General features: G+C 62.8%; 2 protein-coding genes across 4 annotated transcripts; one reads left to right on the top strand and one right to left on the bottom strand.

Annotated features, from left to right (window-relative positions):
- Positions 1-230: 230 nt before the first annotated feature.
- Positions 231-18,934, bottom strand: TLE2 (TLE family member 2, transcriptional corepressor). Of its 3 annotated transcripts, none has more exons than XM_056336411.1 (20): positions 18,279-18,934; positions 18,099-18,184; positions 17,576-17,639; positions 16,154-16,198; positions 14,179-14,241; positions 13,909-13,983; positions 13,329-13,518; positions 11,020-11,084; positions 7,794-7,895; positions 7,467-7,511; positions 6,016-6,156; positions 4,773-4,914; positions 3,405-3,640; positions 2,970-3,046; positions 2,361-2,610; positions 1,513-1,760; positions 1,263-1,410; positions 1,030-1,180; positions 828-904; positions 231-747 (listed from the first exon to the last, which is right to left on the bottom strand). In XM_056336411.1, exons 1-20 carry the CDS (start codon positions 18,900-18,902, stop codon positions 640-642), a joined length of 2,937 nt encoding a protein of 978 aa, XP_056192386.1. In that variant the 5' UTR covers positions 18,903-18,934; the 3' UTR covers positions 231-639. The 3 variants fall into 3 exon arrangements, with proteins under 3 accessions (XP_056192386.1, XP_056192385.1, XP_056192387.1); XM_056336410.1 differs by having other exon boundaries at positions 13,329-13,521; positions 18,279-18,933; XM_056336412.1 differs by having other exon boundaries at positions 3,405-3,565; positions 13,329-13,521; positions 18,279-18,931.
- A 376-nt stretch (positions 18,935-19,310) lies between these two features.
- LOC130147633 (collagen alpha-1(I) chain-like) lies at positions 19,311-21,929 on the top strand. The gene is made up of 3 exons (XM_056335073.1): positions 19,311-19,318; positions 19,376-20,153; positions 20,976-21,929. Exons 1-3 carry the CDS (start codon positions 19,311-19,313, stop codon positions 21,216-21,218), a joined length of 1,029 nt encoding a protein of 342 aa, XP_056191048.1. The 3' UTR covers positions 21,219-21,929.
- Positions 21,930-23,145: the final 1,216 nt, after the last annotated feature.

Below are 23,145 nucleotides of genomic sequence, written 5' to 3'. Positions count from 1 at the left end.
GCCACAGCCAAGGCAACCCTTGCTGTGGACCCCAGGGGTGCAGGATGGGTTCTGTCCCCCCCATCGCTGGGCTTTACACCCCAACTGCCACCGCCAGAGCGGGCTGAGCCCCAGCTCCCCCCATCCCAGGGGAACTGGAGCTGGGGAGCAGCTCCCCAGGGCTGGGTTTCCATTGGTCCACCACCAAACCAGCCCCTCGTTTGTTCCTTTTTATTAGTAAGAATTGAAAGCACAGTTAAATACATTTCTTTACTGATAATTTACAGCTGTTTTTCAGCAGAAAATGGGCGCTATTACATCAGTAGCAGGATTTCAGGAGGGACAACATCTCAGGCGCTCTTGGCCTTGCGTTGCCTCCCAGCACCCCTCCAGCCTTGCCGGGCAGGTGGTCGGAGCAAAGAGCAGCCCCTGCCCAGGGCTGGGGGTGGGGGGCGGGGGTGGGGGCTGTCCACAGCAAACACCCCCCCTGCTCTCCCCTTCACCTCTGCCCCGTGTCGGGCAGGAACCGGTGGCCCAGGGTTGTTTTGACAGCTGGAAGGAGAGCAGGAGGGAGAGGAGGGCTGTGGGGGGGGGCTGGTCCAGCTCCAGGAGCCTTGGGTGTCCTTCCCTGATGGAGGAGGGACGGGGACGGCTAGGGCCTCAGTACACCACCTCGTACACTGTGGCCTTCTTGTCACCAGAGCCCGTAACGATGAATTTGTCATTGATGGAGATGTCACAGCTCAGCACCGACGAGGACTCTTTAGACTGAACGTGAGAGGCGGGCGGTGAGGACGGCACTGGTGGATGAAGCCACCATCACCCCCCTGTCCAAATGCCCCTGGCACCTGGAAGATGCTGGCTCCGTAGGGCGTCCGCCAGGCGTTGAGCAGGTTGTCCTTCCCCGTGCTCACGAACCACTTCCCTGGGGCAGGAGACACAGGGGGTCAGCACTGGGGACTCGGTTCAGGGGAGCTGAGCAGGGTGGGGGACACAAAGATGAGCCGCCAGGCTTCCCCCAGCCCAGGCAGAACCGTGGCGTTCACCTACCGCAGGAGGCGAATTTGAGGGAGAGGACGCAGCTCTCGTGGAGGTGCAGCTGGTACTTGTCCGGTTTGGTGACGTGCAGGATCTCCACGTTGCTGCTCTCCATCCCCACCGCCAGCCACTCTCCCGTCGGGCAGTAACCCAGGGAGAAGATCTGAGGGGAGACGTGGGGGTCAGCCCCAGGGGGTCAGGTCCCAGCCGGCCCCGTGGGGCACTCCGTGGACCCCAGCCCCTACCTGGGAGCTGAAGTCGTGCTGCTGCAGCTGACACCCCTCCCGCAGGTCCCAGCACCGCACCGTGTTGTCCAGCCCCCCCGTCCACAGCTTGGTGCCATCGTTGGAGATGTCGATGCAGCTGGCACCGTCCGTGTGGCCCTGAAACTGCCTGGGGGAGAGGGGGATGGAGAGGGAGGGGGCACGGCTGTCAGCACCCAAAATGCCAGCCCCCCCCCCCAGGTTCCCGCCCTGCCACCAGCCCCCAGCTCACCTCACCATGGTCTGGTTCTGCAGGTCCCACACCACGATGTTGCCGTCGCTGCAGCAGGAGAAGCAGACTTTGGCGTCGGGGCTGATGGCCAGGGCGTAGCAGGCGGGGGCGGAGGAGGTGAGCTCAGCCTTGATGCGGGGCGTGGGGGCCGCCAGGTCCCAGATGGAGAGGGTGCTGGCCTCCCCCCCCACGATCAGGCTCCGGCCATCGGGCAGCAGCTTGCAGGAGCGGATGTAGTTGTCTCGGTTCTGGGGTGCAGGAGAGAGGACCCCGTTAACCCCTTCACCTCCAGCCCCTCTGCACCCACCCTAGACCGCCTGGTCACCCCAGGGCCACCAGCTCATCCTGCGGGCAGGGGCAGCAGCACTGGGCAGACCCCCCAGCTCTCCCCCCACCCAGGACAGCAGGGCTGGGGCAGAGGGGGCTGTGCCCCCCACCCCCACCCCATCCCATGCCCAGAGTGGTCGCCCCAGCCAGCCCGCACAGGAGACCCTCAGTTTGTCACTGCCCTAAGACCAGCCTCGGGGACACCCTCACCCCCGTGTCCCTGCTCAACAGGCACGGCCGGTCCTGGAGGAGACCTGGGGCAGCTGGGAGGCCACCCCACCAGCCCACAGCTCCAAGCACTAAACCATTTTCCCCCACTCCTCAATTTCAGCTGCAGTTGTTGCAGTTCTGAATTGAGATTCCAGGGAAGGGGGTGAGGGAAGCAGTAGTGATCGGTTCGTGGAGGGTATGGGAAACAGATCTCCCGTTCTCACTGCAGACATGAAAGAACTTCCACTGTAACAGGGGCGGATTCCCCTTCCCAGCTCCCACAAAACAAACCCACTGTTCCTTCTCCTTACCAAGCAGTCCAGCTGAGCCACGGCCGTCTTGGTGCCCGGCTGCCCCACGTCCCACACCTTCACGCAGCCCTTGCCCCCGGTGTAGACGTGTCGCGTGGAGTTGCTGATGGTGACGGCGCAGACCACCTCGCCGTGGGTCAGGGTGTGCAGCTGCCGCGCGTGGCGGGGAATGCCAGAGCCGATGAGGGCGTCGGGTGGGAAAGGCACTGGCTGCATCTGCCCGTCAGCGCTGACGTGGAAGGAGTAGGCGCTGGGAGGGAGCAGAAGAAAGGACTGAAGGATCCCGGCATGATGCCCGAGTGCAGGAGCTGACCTCTCCCATTAGCCACACTTGAGCCAGGTGGAAGGTGTCCGGTGCGCTCTGGCTAATGAGGGATATAATTAATCAGCTCCTTGTTATCACCAGCTGCCCGGAATGAAACGACAGCGTTGGACTCAGAAGTGGAGAGAAACACCAGCCAGGCCTCGCTCTGCCCTACACCTGAGGGGTGTAGAAATAAGCCCTGGAGAAGAAAGATCCCCCATCCCCCCCTGTGCCCACCCTGTGCTGCCCAGCTTGGCCCCCTGCTGCCCACCCTCCTGCAGCCCCACATCTGTGGCCACGCTTACGGTTTCCCTCCGGGGATGGTTGAGAGCGAAGAAGAGATGGTCGAAGCCCTCAGGTGAGGGTGCGACTCAAAAGCCACCTGCACAAAGCAAAAAGCCTGTGACCAGCAAAGGAGGGGACACCACAGGGGGGCTCTTGCCTTTCCCCACGTACCACAGCAGCCCAGCTCTGGGCAAGGTCCCTGCTGGCTATTTCCTCCACACACAAGTGACAAACCCCACAACAGGCTCCCACAGACCCAGCAGCACACCAGTGGGACTGGGGAGGGGGGGTTTCCAAGCACGCTGCAGCCTCGCACCCCGCACCCCTCCGAAAGGGAGCCTTTCCTGTGGCTGCGCCCCCCGACTCCAGCCCATCGCACATCAGGGGCAGCGTGTGCCCAGGGCAGCAGGGGACAGCAGCAGAGCCAACGCGTGCCAGCAGACTGGGGGACTTACCATGGGGGACTGGCCGTACATCACGGCGCTGCTGACCTGCGGTGAGAGGTGGATGCCCATGTACATGCTGGGGGGCTGGAGGTCCCCGTTGAGGGTAGCGTGAGGCACCATCCCGAAGGAGGACGTGTAGGGGCTGGACATGCTCAGCGGGCTGCGGAGAGCTGCGCAAGGAGAGACCCACTCGCTGGCCCCTGGCCGGCTGGTGTGAGCGAGCAGCACCCAAGGGAGAAGGGCACCTGGCAGAAGCCAGGCAGCGAGAGGCAGCGTCATCTCTGCCCCGGCCCCAGTGGATCGGGAGGAGGACAGGCAGGTGATGGACTGGGAGCCAAAGACCAAAGGAGAGGGGCAGCCCCTGAGTCCCACGAGTCACAGACGGGGATGCAGACGCAGCACGGGAGATCAGATGGCTCTGTCCTTCCAAAGGATGCAACATGGACCAGGTGCTAACCCCCAGCAACCCTTGTCTCCACTGCCAGTGCCCTGGCAGCCTTGGCCAGCCCAAGGCACCTGCAGTTGGTGGCTAAGCAGCTCTACCTCCAGGGTCTCAATGGTTTATTGAAATCAATTCCAATTCAATTTTTGCTAAAGCGCTGTCATTTTCTAGCCCAGACATGGGCTTAATATCTCCAGTCCTGGCTCTATTTCTCCCTTGGGCTAACGGTCCTCCTCCCATCACCTTCTGGTCCCTTTGGCTAGACAGTAGCCAAGCTGTTCCAGGGGTCCCTTCCCAAGGCTTCCCTAAATGTCCTCAAGGAAACAGGCAGGAAAAAGGGTGCGACCAGTTCACCACCAGCCACCGCAGAAGCCACTACCGAGCCCTCATCCCCCTCCCTTGTGCTTTCAGAAGCCAGCAGCCATTGACAGGGGCTCCTGGGTCAGCTGGATGTCACCCAGGGTCTCTGCAGCCCCCAGCACACGTAGCCCCTCACCCCTACAGAGATCCTCAGCTGATGAGACTGACCACGTCCTGGCTTCCCACATCCCCATGTGCCAGCAGCGGCACTCAGCCAGCCATCCTACGCCTGCAGCCAAGCCCTGAAGCTGCAGCACCAAAATGATAACTCGTCAGAGACAAATGGGGATCTCCAGGCAAAACACCTGCCCCCCACCCGAACACCTCCAGCCAAGGGCTCTGCACACCGACACACCTCCAGTGGGTCTGAGCCTATCAGGAAAGCGTCGGCAGTCGGGTACACGATAATTGCATGTAGGTGCATACATTGGCTGTGGTTGTTTGATTGCATGGAGCAGAACGGCCCCCCAGCTCTGCTGATGGGACAGGGCAGCCTGCCTCCCCTTCCTTGCCCCAGCCCCCCAGCACCGTCCCCAGCAGAGCGTGACACCCCCCCGCTGTCCCCGGACACTCACTGATGGTGTTGGTGGCGGGCGCCTTGGTGGGGGGCTGCTGGAGCAGGGTGGCCGAGCTGGGCCCGGGGCCGGGTGTCAGGGAGTCGCAGGGCGGTGAGGAAGAGGAGGGCTTGGAGGTGGGAGCGCTGGCTGGAGGGTCGGTCTGCGGAGCAGAGGGAAGAGCAGCCTCAGCAGCGGGAGTGCTGCCCAGCACCATGTGCCTGCTAACAGCCTCGGACCATGCAGGAGGGCAGGGGGGCGCTGAGAGCACCGCTCCCAGACAGAGCTGGGACAGGGACCCGGCCATCCTGGGCCCGATCCCCTCTCCTTGCCTCCTTCACCCCTCGCACCCTTCTCCCAGCGGGGAAGGAGCCCCACGTCCCCACTCTCCTCCTTGGGCGCAAGTGCCTGACGCAAGCTCCACGTCACCCCAAACGGCCACAATCCCGAGCCCCTACAGCACCCCGCAAGACCCCACGGAGGCTGCTCCCTCCTGCAACCCCCCCCGTGTGGGGGCACCCCCATCCTCAGCCTGTGTGGAGCAGGACCAGGAGGATGCCTGAGACGAACCAGCCTCTCCCATCCCCACAGCTATGTCATCCCTTTCTTTTTTTTTTCTTGCCTCTCCTATTTCTTCCTCTTTTTCTGCCTGGGGATTTTGTCGACACCAGCAAAGAAAAAAAAAAATTAATAACAGAGAAAAGCTACGTGCTGCGCTGGCAGATTGCTCAGGGCGCTTTGTCTGCTCTAATCCGATTGTGCCGGGGAGCTGCTCGCTGCTCCCCACGGCCCCCAGCTGGCTCCTGACCCCGGGATGGCAGGGATGCAGCGCTCGGGTCCCTGCGGTGCCTGGGAGGGCTGACGAGTGGCAGAAACATCCCTCCCCCCTTCCCACACGCTGATGTTTTAATCTGAGCATTAGGCTGGTGCTTGGCAAGGAGGAAGGAGAAAAAAAAAAAAAAAAAGGGGGAAAAAAAAAAGAAAAAAAAAAATCGATTGCTATGAGCAGCTCTGGGGAATCCTGCAGGCAGCCGGATGGAAAGTACCTGCAGAGCCAGGGCTCTGCCTAGCAGACGATTAACTGCCCTCCAAGGGCACAGACCGCTGCCCCCAGCGCTGTGGGGGTCGGTGGTGGGGACCACTCAGCACCAGCAGCATCTCCTCGCCCGCCCGCCTTTGGGCTGCGGCAGAGGGGCCACAGAGAAACCCAGGGCCATGGCCCTGCTGCCCACCCGCGGCCCCCGCTGCCCACATCCCTCCCTACCAGGCTCTGGTCCTTCGGCTTGAGGGGTGTTGTGCTGCGGCTGGAGGCGATGGAGGCAGGGCTCCCGGGCATCTCCCGGCGGGCTAGCAGCAGCCGGCTGCTGGGCGCACGGCCAGGGCTGCCAGGCTCCGAGGGGGGGTCCTGGGGGAAGAAGAGGTCTCCAGGGAGCGGGGAACCTCAGTCCCTCTGCACAGGAGGGCAGGGAAAACAGGAGTCCTGGAGAGCCACCCCTGGGTTCGGAGCCCAGCAGGGACCATCAGGGTCCCACCTACTCCCCGCTGCCCACCGGGTGAGCTGCTCATCCTGCCGCCCACTGTGCGGCATTAACAAGGAGCATCCGCTTGGAAGCCTCAGCTCTGCTCCACAGTCCCCTCAACGAGAAACCTCCTTGATTTTTCTCTTCAAACAAAATTAGAGGCGACAGCAAATTCAGAGGATGCCAGCAGCCGGGGATGGTGACCAGCACACCCAAGGAAGTGCAAAAGGGTCTCTTGGCAGCCCCTCGACAGCTTTTCAGAGGCAAGGCCATCCATCAGCTCTTGCACTCCTATAACCATTCAATTAGGGCTGTGATTTTTATCACCACAATTACACCGACGAGCAATTTTGGTAAGTGTCGTTTTCTGCAGAAATCCCTGCTGATGTTCCTTTCAGGGCTTGTATTTTCTTGGGATGTGGCAGAGGGGGAAAAAATAAATAAAAAAATCACGTGTGTTGTCCCTCCCTCCAGTCTTCCAGGGGAGGAAAAGGGATGTCCCCAAAAACATCATCTCTGCCAAGAACAGCTGGGGCTGGCACATAGTACCGCTGCATCTGCCTTGGTGGTCAGGGAAGGTCGTAACAGAAGCGCCTGGTGGTTTAGTTGCAAAAGACTGAAATTCAGTGTAACCCCTGCCCTGAGACAGGACAGGGCTCAGCGTGCAGAGATCAAGGCTGCCCTGAAGCCAGGCCCTGTAGGAGACCCCCAGACAGGGGCTGGCAGGGCTGGGGATGCTGCGAGCTCTCCTGCCAAAGGCAGCACAGCATCCCTGCCTGCTCCTCCACGAGCAGGACCTGCCAGCAGCAAGCCCAGCATCCCGGGGCTTTCGTCACAGCTTATCAGCCTCCCCATAAGGGATGCTGGAGGAGAGGGGCTGAAATGGGATTGTGAAGTGGAGCCAAGTCTATGGCTGCCAAAGCTCAGCCCTGGCTGGCACAGCCTTCCACCCGGAGCACTGCAAATCGAAATCAGCCTTGGCTGGCGTGAACACGTCAGAGCGGGGCTGGCTCGTGTCCTGGCTGGCTGCTCCTGCCCAGCTGCAACGACCCAGAGCCTAACAAAGCCCAAAGCTCAGGAACCAGAGTCCCAAATGAACCCCAAAGCTCGGGAACCAGAGTCCTAAACCTGTTGGCTACAGCTTGAGCTGGATACCCCTGCAGGCTTCAGCATGCCCTCAGGGCTGTGGGCTTACCTCATCCACCACCAGGTTGTAGTCACTCTTGTCCCCATCGCTGTCCTGCGAGGGGAGAGAAACCCAGAAAGGCTCAGCCAGGAGCTGGGGGGGGGGCTGCGCCAAGCTCTGGGCTCTGCCCCACAGCACCCCAGCCAGCAGAGAGACCCCATTTTCCCCTGCACATCACGTGTGGGGACCAACAGCGACTCAACCCCATGGCTGAGGGGCCTCCCTGAAGAGCTTCGTTGTTTCTTTCCGCAGGATCACAGCCCTTTGCACCCAGGGCAGGCACAGACCCCCCCAGCCACCCCCAGCTCCTGCAGCCACGCTCTTTGGTGCACTCACGTAATGCCCAGGCTGGTCCTTCTCCTCCCGCTTTCGTTTCAGCCCTGCGCCGCCTGCCCGCACCTCGTCCTGCAGGCTCTCGGGAGGGGAAGCAGAAACACTCTGAGATGGGGAGAGGGATGCGTGTGAGCCGGTGGGGCAGCAGACGCCCCACAAAGCCCTGCCAGCCACGGCTCCCCTCTCTGCGAGAGCTCCCAGTACCGCTGGCTGCACCCAGCCACCCATCTGTGCACCCTGTGCCACAGCCGGGGAGGGCAGGGGTCCCCTTTCCCCACCAAGCAGGGGTCAGGGCTAAAGGGGGAGACACCACTCTCCCCCTCTGCACAGATACCTGTGGCATCCCCCCACTGGCACCCCTGGCCAAGAGTCCCTGAAGATCCAAATGTACTCGGGGCTTAGCCTGGTGCTTTCAGCAAGGCCGGGGAGGAGGTTTCCTCGTGATCCCCGAGATCCAGCCCAAATTCACCTGTTCAGTTCTGACAGGGCAGAGAGAAGGGAAGCAGGATGGGGACCATCCCTGGGGGTTGGCTGCCCACAGTCTGCTGATGTGGGCAGAAGGCAGATGCACTTTTTAGGGTGCCGAGAGCCTCACCCACATGCAGCCCCAACATGCCATCACCTGCCTTCCCAGTTTGGCCCCAGAACAACTCCAAAGCGAGCTGCCCTCACCCCTTCCCCTGCCCACCCCCTCACCTTTCAAACCTGGCCAAGCCCCCCACCCGGGAGAGTGTGGCTGGTCCATCAGCCCATCATGCCTCAGTGGAGCAAAGCATCTCCCTGGCTGCAGGGCAGGAGGAAGAGGGCAAGAACAAAGCCCTGCCCCAAACCCCAAAGCCACAGGCTCCCCTTCCTCGCCAGAGCAGAGGGGTGGGCAACTGGGCAGCGGGGCAACAGCCCCTGGTGGGCTGGGATGGATGAGGATGAGGAGTCGCAGCCGTGCCCTGGCCCTGCCGCTGGCACACAGGGCTCTGTGGAGCCGGAGCGGAGCAAGGGATGGCCGAGCTGAGCAAGGCAGCATCCTCAGCTCGCTCAGCATCCTCAGGGCAGCTGGAGAGTAGGTCCACCCCCTCGGGAGACAGCGAGGCATGTCAGAGTGGAAAATCCCCATCGAGCCGTGTTTACTTCACCTTAACCCTGCTGCTGCAGGAGTCAGCGGGCTGGGAAGCAGGATGGGGCTGAGCAGGACACACATCCCCTTCCCCAGATGCTGCCAGCAGCTGCAAGGGGGGCTCAAACCCCCTCCCCACGCTCACTGCTTGGAGGATGACAAGGCAATGCCCACCTGCAGCCCCCCAGCTCTCCTGCAAACCAGAGGAACACGGGGCTGCACTGGTTACTGGAGGGGGCTGCCCTGCCTCCCCCAGCACCCAGGGTGCTTGGGCCGGGGCAGTTTCTGGGACACGGCTCCCAGACCACCCCAGACCTGCTCTGCAGCCCAGTGTCGGGGAAAAAATGCCCCATCCCCGGGCTCCCACACGCCTGTTTCCAGCACAGTAGGATTAAAAGCCTTGACACATACAAGGAAGGAGCAGAAAGGATGCTCCCTGTCCCCTGGGTGATCTCTGGAGGAGGCACCCCAGTATATCTGGGACCACAGCGGTGATCCATCCTGCACAACACAGCGACCATCTCTCCCTCCTCCTCTCCCACCTGACTGCAAGCCCACGAAGATCAATGCCAATTGCTCCCCAGTGGAGGGGCTCGTTAACCCTTCTTTCCCCTGCCCGTACCAGGAGCTGAGCCCTGGCTTACTGCAGCCACCGAGCCTGGGAAGGCAGTCACAGACCTGGACTCAATACCAGGGGCTGGGGGTATCTTAAAGGGGGAAGGCGCAGCCAAGGGTTGCAGAGGGGCTGGCAGCACTAGGCTTAGGTAAGGAGACCTGTTCAGAGCGTTTCCTAGACTCCTTGAAAAGGGCAGGGCTGGTTATTTTGGGAGCAGCCCTCAACCTTTAGATCTTTGCATCAGCAGAGACCAAACTGAGGTGGCCCAGAACCTTCAGCTACAAAACCCCGATGCAAACACAGCCCAGCCAAGGCAGCAAGGCAAAAGGAACAAGGGTTACAGTAAGCAGAGCCCCTTCGTCTTATACCCTCCGCTCAGACGTGCTCCTGGGCTCCCCTACACCCCTACGCACCCACAGTCACCACTTGGCTGCTCCCACCCTCCACCCCACAGCTGGATTTACTCCTGCAGCCCTGTGGAGCTCAGACACAGCTCTGTTCCCCCCTAGGCACGGTGGCATTTCGGCACTGCCACCACCACACGTGTGCCAGGGGAGCAGGCGCCAGCTCAGGGGCAGGAGCAGCTCTGGAGCCCGTGCGCTCGCACCCCGGCGGCTCAAGGCAACAGCAGGAGCGCTGGACCCTCTGCCCTGGGTGAGCAAGGATGGGAACGCACAGTGGGATGTGGGTCACCGCCCCCTCCTTTAGGATGGCTGGGAAAGAGGCTCTTTCTAGCCCTTGGGAAATCGGCTCCGCTGAGAAATAGGGATGACCCCAAAATTCCTCAAATCCAGAGACCTGACCCAGCCTCCCGAGGACCCTGTGGATGACGGCAGAGCTGCCCCCAAGCCCCTCTCCCCACCTACCCCTGCGTCATGGCTTGCCCTTACCCTCTTGCCACACCGTGCCCTCGCAACCTCTGTACTCAGGAAAGGCCAGTCCTGGGAGCCCATCACCCCAGTCACCTCGTGTGCCAGCACAGCCTTGGAAGTGACTCCTGGTGGCAGGGGGAGACGTCCCCTGCCCTGATCCACTGAGCTGGGGAGGGAAGGGGGGGAAAGGAGCCCACCCATCGGCAGGAATGAGTGGGAGACCCAAAGCCCCCAGCAGGAGAGAGGGTGCCTGGGCTGTGGCATACAAGGGAACACCACGGCCCTGCTCTACCCGCAGAGCTGCCCCCCCTCCCTGGCAGCCCCGAGACCCCCACCCAGCCCCGGATACCGAGACCCCTGTCGCTGCCTCCCTTTGGGCTGGAGCCTGGCCTCGCCTGTGCCACCAGACAGAGGACAGCTCAGCTACCTCTGGGCTGTTTGCTTTGAAAAGGTCAGGAAACAAAACATTCCTGGAAATCCTACCGCCAACGCTTGCCAAGGGAGCTGGCTGCAAGACGCAGCCCCTGCGCCTGCCCACAATGCCAGCCCCAGCTCCGAGCTGCCCCACCACCAAGCCCACCGCTGGCCCTGGGAGCCCTCCCAGCACCCCCAGCCAGCTCTGCCTCCCACCCGGAACACGCTGTAGATGCCAGAGCCAGGACCACCAGGACCACTTACCCGGCTCAGGGTGTGCTCTGGAGCCCGGTGGCAGCAAGGAGGGGCATCCAGGTGGATCCACGGCAGCGAGGCAAAGGGAAGGAGAGGAGAAGGCTGTTAATGCGGAGGCTGCACCCCAAGGACCCCGGCAAGGAGGAGAGGGGGGCGTTGCAGGGCACGGGCTGAAAAATCACACCCAATTTCCCACTTTTTCCAACCACAGCGTGAATTCTCTGATGTCTAATAGGTGGCGAGCACATTGGCCTTCCTCAGGGATGTGGGGGGGAACCTCTATCCACTCACAAAAAATTCACTCCAGCTTTGGAATCTCTCCCCTGGATGTGGCAACGGGTCCAGGGCTGCCAGGAGGGGACAGCCAGGCAGCTGAGACCTCCTGAATCACACCCATCCTATTCCCTTAGGAAGCCATTGCTAAAAAGCCCTGCTTGGAAACCCTCCGAGGCTTTTTTGCACACACACCAAAATGGGTCCAGCTCCCTGAGCTGATGGAAGCAGTGCCAGGCGCTTGCTGCAAGCCTAAGCGTGGCGTTACGGGCTGGGGTCTAGCAGCCCTCCCTGGCTGCTTTTCACTCCTAACAGTTGCATCAGCATTTGGAGAGAAAAAACTGGTCCCAGTCTGCTGGCAAAAGGAGGCAGGTGGGTGTCAGATGAGGGATTCTCCATGTGGGCAGCTGCTCCAAGGCTATGGTCCCCATGAAGCCAGGGAAAGGGGAGGGAAAGGGATGGGGTCCCCTGCCATGCCATCAGCACTTGAGCCCTCGCTCAGCTTGATCCACACCAGCTCTGGCTAACTGGCAGAGCACCAGGGATTAACCCAAGCCATATGTAGCATTTCACTTTTTTTTTTTTTTTTTTTTTAAAAAAAAAGGGATTATTCTGGGTGTCTTTGTGCCCTCTGCCATGGCTGGATACCCCTGCCAAGGGGCAGCTGGGGGCTGCGCACAGCAGGAGCTGCCGCTGGAAGCAAGCACAGGCTAGTCGGGTCTCTAAGGGTTAAGGGCAGGCACAGCACAGCCTGCTTTTATCCTCTTTCTGGAGTTTGTTTTTCTCCTTGGGTGGAAGGCCATCCTTAAAGAAACACTGACAGAATTAAAACCACAGACACCTGTGTACAGGGGCACAAAGCAGGCACGGATGGATTCCTGCTGCTATTTTCACCACCGTGAAATCTTACAGGCAAAACTGCATCATTAGGAAAATGCAACAAGCCACTGCCCAGTTTTGCTGTTGCTGCTGGGTCCTGTCCCAGCAGCGTTCCCAGGCCCCAAACTGGGGAATCAAGAGTAGCCAGCACCTTCCCCAGAGGAGTCCGCAGAGGAGCATCGCGACGGCTGCTGGATTCTGCCTGTTTCTAGCCCCTAGTGCAGCCCCACGGCCCAGAGCCCCCTGCCCCTGCCTCAATCCTCCCCTCAGCAAACCCCCCCGATGCTCTGCAGAAGGTGACTGGAGCTCAGAGCGGCTTCTCCTCCGTAAGTGCTTCAATAGCAACAATCCACCAGCAAAGCCGGGTGGTGGTATTAATTTGGCCCAGACCTGCCAGTAGCATTCAGAGCACTGATTTAACGATGATTAAATATTGATGATGTTTGTAAAGCACTTTGTGATGCTGATAGGATAAGGCACCCATAAGGATGAGGAATTACTGCTATTTACAAGGCACCTGCACATGCAACAAGGCTCTGCTCTCTAAATTCCTTGCCCCAGACCCATGGCTCAGAGTTTCTACCAGGGGCTTGTGACTCTTCCCTTGTATTTTCCCGTGAAGCCTGGGCTTCAGGCATCAGATCTTTACCTGGTGTAAACCCTGGTGTAAACAGAGAGGGTTCCTCTGTGATGGGGACCTCACGCCCTCCCAGTGCCTTGTGGAGGGGGGACCATCACGCACTGGAAGTACCCACGGAAGTGGGAAGACCCATGTGTGCATACACATGTGCCCGGAGCTCTGCTGCCCAGCACCTGGGGCGCACACACAGCTGCCCCCCACACCAGCACACACCATCACTGCTTGGCAGCTGTTCCCTTGGTCAGAAATAGAGCCAGCCTCCCTGGGCTGCAGACATTTAATTAGCTGGATCTGTCATTCACAGTGCTTGCTGCTCCCCCCAGCCCTGTGGAGCAGCTGCCAGGCATCGAAGAGCCCTGGAAACAGGCAGAGCAGGCGGCAGGATCCCTCCCAGCACTGCCCGTGCACCCCTGGGGCATCTGCCCAGCACCGACTCAGCCAGCCTTCCAAGGGTTAATCCAGCTGTGCTTCCCCTTACCTCTGTTCTCCCCATCCTGGGCCACTCTGTCCTCCTTGGCGGCCAGCTGGGACTGCGCCATCAATGCCCCTGAGAGTGCCAGGAGCCTCGAGGTGCCACCAGCCCCACTCAGGCTAGAAGGCTGCATGCTGGAGGGGTGGGGTGTCAGCGGGATGGGGGATGCGTGGTGGGAGAGGTGCTGAAGCTGCTGCTGCTGAAAGAGAAAAAGCAAATGGTCCTCTCTGCGGGAGGAGAGCGCCGCAGCCATGCCCGGCACCCCTCAGCTCCCTGCCTGAGCTGCAATGCGAAGCGCAATGGGATGAGGACAAGGAGGGGAGCGAAGCTGCCCGGGTCACATCACCTGCCCCTTCCACCCACGGCACCTCGAGGACCACCCCGCTGCGGACCTGATCCCAACTCTGCCCTGCTCTGCTCAGCGAGGACCCCAGAGGCTATCGAGCCCTCTCCCCGCAGGGGACCAGCCCTGGGCTTAGTGAAGTGGCACAGACCCTGGCTTCCCTCGTCACCGTGCCCATCACCGTGCCCTCCGAGCCTCCGAGCAGGAAAGAGCCTTCACCCTCGGCCAGACAGCACGACTCACCCCGACGATGCTGTTCAGCTCGCCCATGGTCACCTGCTTGGCACGCTCCACAGCCTGCAGGACCTGCTGCTGGTGCTGGGAGGGAAGAGCACTGGGAGGTCACACTGCGCTCCTGCCCACAGGGACCACGCAGCCCAGAGCCACCCCAGCTGGAAGTTTTCCCCCTACCCCCGAACACCCCATCATTTGGGCTGGACTCGGGTTCACGCCTTCCTGAGAGCCACAGAGGAGCCTGAGCAGCTCCGTGCACATCCCCTGCCTCCCCCTTACCTCCTGTGTCAGGAAGGGCACGATCTGGGCGCAGATGGCACTCAGCCTCTTGACAATCTCTGCCTGGAAGAAGAAGCAGGTATCACCATGGATGGGAGGGCTCCGAGCCCTGTCCCATCCCCTCCAGCAGGGAGGGCAGCCAAGCATCCTCCCCACCCACACCCCAGCTCAGCTTTAATCCTGCTGCCTCCTCGTCCCCACTGGGATTTCCCAAGCTGCTGCCAAGGGAAGACCCTGCCCAGGGCTGCGGGACCCTCCCAGGCTGTCAGGTCCCCCGCTCCCCCCCCCCCATAAGCACATGGGAGGGAATCCGATTCCTAAATCCCTGCGTGGCTCCAGGCCAAGCGGAGCGCTGAGCTGTCAGTCCTTTCGCAGCCCAGCTGGCTTTGCTCAGCCCAAACCCATCTCGGCTTTGCGGGCTGCCGCTCTCGCAGCCAGCGGGCAGGCTGGCAGGGATGGAGAGCCCAGCCGCAGGCGCTGGCAGCCGGCCACCAGCGTGCCGCGTGCTCTCTCTCCGAACATCAAGACTCCAGGCCAAAGGGAAGGCAAAATTCACACAAAAAAATTCAGCCCCTCGCTGCAGCGCCCCGGTAAAGCCCTGCAAGGCACGGAGCTTGCCCTGGCTGGAGCAAGGGCCCCAGCTCCCCCCCCGCTGAAGCCCCCCGGAGCCGGCAGCTCTCCGGAGGGGAGCAGAGGCACCAAGCACTCCTGTTCCTGCCCAGCAAGCGGCAACGAGGGAAGGCAGAGGACCTGGCACATCCTCTCCTCAGCCTGCGGTTACACACGGTGGGGGTAAGCGGCATTTCCCAAGGGAAGGGGCTGTGGCTTCCATCCCAGCCTCTCCACAAGCAAGCCTGTGCCTCGGAAAACTTGCCAAGCCCCTCCCTGCCCCCCATTGCACACCCACCCTGGCACTGGCGGAGGGGTTGGTGGCTCTGAAGTGTTTTCTCATCTCAGATTTCCGACAATCCCCGACAGCCTTGCGGAGAGGTCAAACCGCCCCCGCACAGAGCCGGCAATGAACAAAGGGAACGTTCACCTGCTGCACTCAAAGGCTGCCCGTGCCCGGGAGCACACCGGTGCCCACCAGTAGCCTGGTCACCCACTGGTCCCAGCCCTGACACCGACCACGGGACCCCGGGAGGCAGAGACGCCCCCTCCTCCAGACCTCTCCTGCCCTTGTAGAGCTGGGAGCTGGACTTGGCTGAGCCAGGGCTCCCCCTCCTCCATGCTTGGCCATCACCTGTGTCACCTTGCAGGCAGAGTCCCCAGCCCCGCATGGCTCAGGCCACCCTGGGGTCCCAGTCCCACCCGGGGTCCCAGCATATGGGGATGGCAGGAATGTGCTCGCGGGCTCTACGACTCTCCCTGCTAACAAAAGGAGCAAACTCGGAGGGGCTGAGCCAGCTGGAGGAATATGGCAGTTGACTTGCCACTTTGTCAGGCATTGGTCCAAACTAATTTCCCTGGCAGAGAGCCCGCGATGACTAGATTGATAAATCTGAAGAGGGAAAGCAAATTAACACTGGAACAAAAGGGGAGCCAGGGAAGGGTGAAAACACTCCTCTGGCTTCAGGAAAGGAAAAGGGGATTAAGAAAAAAGAAAAGAAAAGAAAAGAAAAAAGAAAAGACAAACCATTTGCCTCTGGGCTCCAGGTTCTGCTGTTTCCTCCACACTCCCTCCTGCCCTGGGCCTCAGGGAACCAGGGGAGGTGGGTGCGCAGGGCCAGGCTCCCCGAGGTGCTCCGCAGTGCCAGGGGATGCCCTGTCCCAAGGCACCCACCAGAACCCAGCAGCGCACACCCCGACACCCACCGAGCCCCTCCGCAGGGCAGCCCCTCGCCCCTTGCACTGCCACGTCTACCCAGGCCATTACACCCACACGGAGACAAGGGAGATCGTTTTCCAACAAAGTCTCCGTCCTCGGCCTCTTGCCACCATCCCCCGCTGCTGGCGCGGACCCCTCCTCACTTACCTGCTTGTGCATTTCGATGTTCAGCCCGTAGGACATCTCATAGTACTGAGAGCAAAAAATCACAACACAGCGGCGTTAGGAGCTGCCCAGAGCAAACGGCCGGCAGCAGGCAGGGGCTCGGCAGCCAGCCCACCCCACTGCCCCCCACCGAACCCCACCGCTGCTGCTGAGGGTCCTCGCTCCCCCAGCCCAGGAGAAACAGCTCACACCTGTGCCATGAGCTTGGACAAGGCAGGGAGCGCCCACCACGTGGACCATTTAGCACCCGTGATGATTATACTGCCATTTCTGCATTCGCTTATGCAGCCCCACTGCCCCCCACATCCCCTCCTGGCCAGGCCTGTCCCTCCCCCCTCTGACCCCAGACCCACGCCCCGATGCAGCTGCCCATCCATCCAGTCACGTGCCGGTGCAAAAGCCAAGATGACACCAGGTGACACCTTTCACTGGTAGCGGTGACAGCAGCAGACCCCATCCTCATGCCCCTGAGGATGGGGAGAAGGGGAGGACCAAAGGACTGGCCTTCTGCCAGCGAAGCCCCCTTCAAAGGCGGCAGCCCACCTCTGGGAATCCCTGAGCCTCCAGGATGTGGGAAGGGACCCCAGCTGTGGGGTGACAGGACCGTGCCCTGCGATGCCAATAAAGCTGAGGACACCCCCAGCCTCACCGCCAGGGCTGGCATCACCCAGGGCACCGGGGCTGCCCAAGTTGGATCCATTTGCCTTCTGGATGGTGAAACTTGGGGTCCCTGTTTCCCTAGAGGGGCTGGTAACATCAGATGCTGAAGGAGAGGGGGATGCTGCTCCGGCTCTGCAATTCCCATCCTCTTCCCCTTCCTTCCAGGGGCCACCCCCCTGCAAGGGCTGCCAGCAGAAGGGTGGGCTTGCGGGGGTGGGGGGTGGGGTGTCAGGGGCTGTTAGCCCCCCACGGGTAACCACAGAGGGGTCCTGCCCTGCTCATTCTGAAGGCGGCTTCCCCTCCTCCCCAAAACACCAGCCTTGGGGTGTCACTTCCAAGACACCCCCTCCCCTGGGAGAGAGACTGGGAGGAGGGGACAGAGCTCTTAAAAAGCCAAATGGAAAAAGGGAAAATAATAAAAAAAAAAAAAAGAAAAGAAAAGAAAAGAGACAAAACCTATGGCAGGATTCCTGGGCTCAAGCAGCACCGAGTGGCAGCAGACAGCGGCAGAAGAGCCAGCGTTGCTAGGAATAACCATTAACCCCTTCCTAACTCACACACCCCCAGCCCAGCAGCCGGGCCAGGCAGCCCCCCAACCCCCACCCCGCAGGGTGGGGGGGCTCGGGGAGCCCCCCGGCCCCTCTGAGCAGAGCCCAGCGCCCAGGACCTCAGCGGCGGGTGGCACTCGGGGGGAGGGTGGGGGGAGGGTCGGACAGGGCAGAGGGCAGGGCAGGGGGGGCTCACCATGACATAATGTCTCTGCATCTCTGTCTTCTCGCTCACCAGCTTCTCACATTCCAGCTTCAGGCTGCGAAGAGGGGCCGCGGGTTTCACTGAGGGACCCCCACCCCTTGCCCCATCCCTCCTCCCCCCAAATCCCCGGCGCCGCGGGAGGGTCCCGCACCCACCCTTAAGTGGACCCCGGGGGACTCGTTCTGCCCCCCCCCCCCGGCCCCGCTCCCCACGGCGCACCCGACCCCCCCCGCCCTGCTGCCGTCCCCTCCGCGTCGCCCCGTCCGCAGCTCAGCTGGAGGAAACAAGGGGGGGGTGGTCTCCCCTTGGGACCCCCACTCGAGACCTGACACCCCGATTCTCACCTTCACGCTCCGCCTCAGCCCACACCCCCCTCCCGGGGACCCCTTTCTCCAGTCTCCCCTGCCCCGGTTCAGCGCCCGTGTCCCCCGCCGTGCCTGGGCTCCCCGGGATGCCCCTTCCCCGGACCCCCCACCCCCCGAGCCCCGAGCCCCCCGAGCCCCCCGCCCCGCACCTGTGGTACTGCGCCTGCAGGAACTGGAATTCCTCCTTGATGCGATCGCAGATCTCCAGGACCGAGAACTTGAAGGGCTGCCCGGGCTGGAGAGAGGCGGCCCGGCTGCAGGCTGTGGCCCCGCCGCGCTGCCCCCGCCCGTCCCGTCCCGTCGAGCCCCCCGCCCGCCCTGGTACTTACCGGGTGCCGTCCCTGCGGAAACATCGTGAGCACCCGCACCCCGGCGCCCCCCGCCCCCGCTGGGCTCCGCGGGGGTCCCTCGCCTCGACGGCGGCAGCGGGAGGGCGTTGGGGGCGGCGCGGGGGCGGGGGGCGGCGGGGCGCCGGGCGGCTCAGGCGGGGCGGGGGCGGCGGCCGTCGGGCGGGCGGGCGGCCCGCCGGCCGTGGGGTCTCCGTTCGCCCCCCATGGGGGCCGGGGCAGGGCGGGAGGCGGCGGCGGGGGCCGCGGTGGTCCCCGGCTGGCGGAGCTGCCGCCCGGCCCCGCCGCCCCGGTCGCCGGCGCCCGCTTAAGGTGGCGCGTCCCCGCCGGACGGGAGCGGCCCCGACGCCCCCACGGGCAGCACCGGAGCTGCCGCCTCGCCGCGCCGCCTTGGGGCACCGGGCAGGCGGCGGCCCCGCTGCCCCAGCGATGCCGGAGACCGAGGGGGGGCCGGGGAGGGGCCGAGCGGCGCCGGGCGGGGGGCACCCGCCCCCAGCGCTGCCCCCACCCTGCGGCCCCCGGCCCGGCCCCACTCGCGGCGCGGCGGTTCCGTGGGACCCTGGCCCAGGGCCGGGCGCGGAGCCGCACCGGCAGCCCCCGGAGCATCCCCGTGTCCCCGGGAGCGCAGTCACCGCTCCTGCCCCCCCCCCCTCCCCCGACCCGGGGCAGCGCGGGGGCACGGAAACCACAAACGGGGGCAGCCGGGCCGGGGACCCCCCGGGGTGTGGGCTCACCGCCGGGGAGCGGGGACACCGGCTCACCGCCGGGCCGGGCGCGGGGCCGCAGGGAGCATCAGGCCAGAGGGTCCCGCGGGCCCGGTCCCTCGCCCACCCGGCGATACCGGCCAGGGGCACCGGGCGCGCCTCGGGGACGCGCAGCCCCGCCGAAAGCGCGCAGCAGCCCCCCCCGCCCCGCTCCACCTTAACCAGCCCCCTGCACCGCCCCGGCGGCGTTCGCAGCTGCCATTGGCTACCGCTACGGGAGCGCCAGCCAATCCCCCTGCGCCGTTCCCACATGGGTTCGTGACGCCACTCGCCGGGAAGGCCAATGAGGAGCTGAACGGGCCACGGCGGCGCGAGCGGCGGCGGCGCGGGGCACGCTGGGAGCTGTCGTCCGCCGCCGGGCCGGGGCCGCGGGGCCTGTCCCGCCTGTTCCGCCCGAGCCCGGCCGGTCCGGCCCGGCCGCTGCCCGCGGGGCCCGGGGGGGCGGTGCGGAACTCTGGGCGGGCCCGGCCCCGTGCTGCTGGCGCTCCCGGCGCGGGCGGCCGGGGCGGGCGGACTCCGCGGCCCACAAGGCCTCGCGGCGCCGCCGGCTGCCACTCAAAGTAACGTGGGGCTGCGGGGCCGGGCCGGGCTCCCCGCTGGCCCCGAGGCTGCCCCGGCCGGCAGCGCGGGGAGGGGGGGGAAAGCCCCGGCCGGCCCCGGGGCCCGAGGCCCTCGGCGGAGTTTCCCGGCGGCTGCCGCTGACCGGGAGCACCACGGCTCGCCGCCGGGACGGCCCCTCCGCGGGGAGCAGAGCGGCTGCCTGGGGGCCCACCCCGGCCCGGGGCAGCGGGGTCGCCCCGGCACCGCGACCCCTGAGTCCTGCCGGTGGGACGAGGTCGGGCCCTGCCCCCCGCTCTCCCGGCGCCGTCTCCCTCCCCAGCGGCCCCGGGCAGCCCCCGGCCCCAGGCAGCCTCTGGCCCGAGAGCCCCCCCGCTCCGCCCAGGGCCCCCCCCGGTCCCCCCCAGCCCTCCTCGCCCCCCTCCCCCCTCAGCCTGCTGCAAAGCCCCTGCACTTGTGGCTGGGAGCGCGGGGAACAGGCCTTCAATATTGCAGGACCCAGCTGTACCTGTGCACTGCACAGCCAGGCACGAGGGTAAATATTTAATGCCTCACATTTCATCCTAATCTTTTATTAATTGTGTTATTTACTTCCCGCATGCTGGCAGCAGCCGGGGCAGGGGCAAGGTGGTGGGCACCAAAGTCCCTCCTCTCCCCATCCCACACTGTCCCAGGGCTGCCTGTTGCCACTGCCCCCCTCCCCACAGTGCCCCGGCAGGTACTGAAGGCCTTCCCGTGGCAGTGGACAGAGCCCCCCAGCCCTGAGCAGTCCCCCTGCAGCCCCTGTGCCCCCCCCAGCCGTGGCTGGCTCACCAGGGAGATCCAGCACTGCAGGGAGGGATGGCCCCTGGCCTGCCACCTTGGCTCCAAAGCTCTTGAAAAACCTTCCTTTCGCATATGCGTGTGTGTATATTGTATATCTACACCTATGAATATACATATTTTAGTCCAAATGTAAAGTTTTAGAGAATTTATTTTTGGTTTGTTGCCTTATTGGGGGAGGTTGTGTTTTTTTTTATTTAAGGAGTGTTTTTGCAAAAGCTGGAAGCATTTCAGATTGTGTTTCAAGGGAATGAGAGACTGAGAAAGATGTTTTGCAGCATTTTTCAAAACTCCTTACCAAAAATTGCTGCTTTTCCTTAGGCAGTTTCTCTGCTCTCCTGTCTCAGAGAGTGACACAGGTAAGCCTGGAACAGGCAGTCCCGGAATGATGGATGTCACACATGTCTTCATCACCCTCCATTAATGATTGACATGGGCCCTGGAGCAGGACAGCCTGTAACCCAGAGATTAATTTGCTTCAGCGTGTGCTTGGGCCAGGGAGAAAATAACCGCAGTTAACCCTTTGCACCCACAGCCCTCAGCATGCAGCAGCAACAGGAGCTGGTCCCACTCCTCCTTCCAGGCACAAGGATGCAAGGTGCAGGGCAGAGGACGCGGCTCAGACCAGCCACCAAAGCTGGCCTCAGCCCCGGCTGCCGCCGCCCGCTGCAGGATGCTCAGCCAGGGGCCCAGCTTCTCCCTACGGCAGCGCTTGGAAGAGCCCCAAAAGACGAGGGCGTTTGAAATCCATGCCGGGATCGGGAGGGGAGTGCTGTAAACAGCCCTTCTGTTTGTAACCAGCGGAGAAACCACACAAGCCTGGACTCTGGGACACTCGGGAGCCCTGTTGGAACCCGGATCCAAGCAAAACAGGGTGCTGCTGCTGGAATTACCTTGATGGCTGGAGCTTTTGGCTCCCTCCGCAAATGCTGGCCTGGAGCATGGCACCATGCAACCTCCTGCCCTTGCCAGGAAGGGCAGCCCTGGCTCTGTCCCCTCAGTGCTGTGGGTAGAGTTGTTTCTCTCCCCACATGCCTCCTTTGCGCAGCATCCCGTGCCCAGCGCATTCCATGGTGGACAGCCAAGGGCAGGGACCATTGTGTCTCTCCCAGGTGCCAAGATGCTGTGCTTGGGGCAGCTGAAGCCTGCTCACACAGCCTCTCAGCCAGCCGCTGGGCTGAAACCCTCACGGGTGCCCCTCCTCGCTGCTCTGCTCACCTCTGCTGTGCTCCATCCCTTCCAAATGCAGGTGCCAGGCAGGTCAGCAGCGAAGAGCCACACACAACCAGCTTCCATCCAAGGGGCCTGCTCCCACAGCGCAGAGCCACTGCATGTCCAGTTTGGCAGGTGCATTTGCTCTGGGGGGGTCCCCCCCTTCTTTGCAGACTCGTACCCTTCACCTGCCTCTTCGGCCCATGTGGGTTCAGGGCCCGCTGGGTTTAAGCAAGTGGGCAAAGCTCAGCCCTGGGTGGGTTTTTCAGCTGGTGGTGGTGGGTTTGCAGGCAGGGGTTTTGGGTCAGCGGGGCCATTATGGGGTGGGGAGGGGGGGGGAACCAGGGTCAGCAGATTTAGAAGATTCAGATTTTCCCTACTGGGACTCAGTCAAGCAGTTTGCTCGGCCTGTGGAAGCAGGGAGCAAAGATGACCGTGATGTTTCTAAACCATCCCATTTTCAGCTTTTCACTTGCTCACTTGAATGAGAAGCCTTGAACAGAGTGGAGCTGAGTTCCTGGCACCCTCAGACAACGTTAATTTCCCTGGGCATTTGTACCAGCAGCTGGCACAAACAGGAGCCTTATCCTGGCTGGACTGTGTCCCTGGAACGAACATGAGATGAGAAGGGAAACTGAGGGAAGGGGCTGGCAGCCAGTCAGCAAGAGCTGAGCCAAAGCTGTACTCGAAGTCAAGGTTCTGCAGCACCTGAGCCACGCTGCTGGGGCCAACCCACAGGTCCCCATCCCCGGGCCCCCAGTGCTGCCCCTCTGCTCTGTAAAGCCACATGTTCCCAGAGCAGGCATGGGAGCTGGGGGTCTCTCCTGCCATGCATGGGCTGCAGAGCCAACATGCTGCCTCCCGCAGCCCCCACGCTGCCACGCTCCCCACCGTGCCTGGGACACCCCGCACGGTGGGACCAGCGGGACACCCGCAAAAGAGATGTGGGAGCCCTTAGAGCAACCTGGCAGCTGAGAGACACTCTCTCTGGTGCTGCCTTCGATCTGTCTGTTGGCTCCTGTTTGCACTTACCAGCTCTGAGTGGTTTTTAATTATTGATGCCTCTTTTAGCTTTTATCTCGTGCTCGCTGCAGCCAGGAAGGGCTTGGCGTTCCTGCATTAGTGATGAATTGGGAAGGAGGCCCTGCTCCACCACGCTGCAGAGCATTCCTGGCTCACAGGCTGTGCCATTGTTTCAAGCAAAGCTGAGCTGAAAAATGAGGAGGGTGGGAGCGGGATGGGGGATGTGGTGGAGGCGATTCCCGCTGCTGCCACAGAGGAGGTGGGGGTCTGTCCTACGGGAAGAGGTTGAAGGGGAGGGAGTGAGAGTCAAACGGGTGTGGAAACCTCCCTCACCCCGTGAAAAACCGGTACCTGCTCACCTCAGCGGGGAGGAAGGATGCCAACAGGGAGGAAAGATGCTATCGTACGGCCCCTCCAGTGACAGGCAGGTGGAAGCGGGGGCAGAGGTGTGAGGCAGCAGAGTTTTGCAG

This window comes from Falco biarmicus, chromosome 4 (genome assembly GCF_023638135.1).
Source record: "Falco biarmicus isolate bFalBia1 chromosome 4, bFalBia1.pri, whole genome shotgun sequence".
Taxonomy (NCBI): Eukaryota; Metazoa; Chordata; class Aves; order Falconiformes; family Falconidae; genus Falco; species Falco biarmicus.
This window is presented reverse-complemented; position numbering and strand designations above follow the sequence as displayed.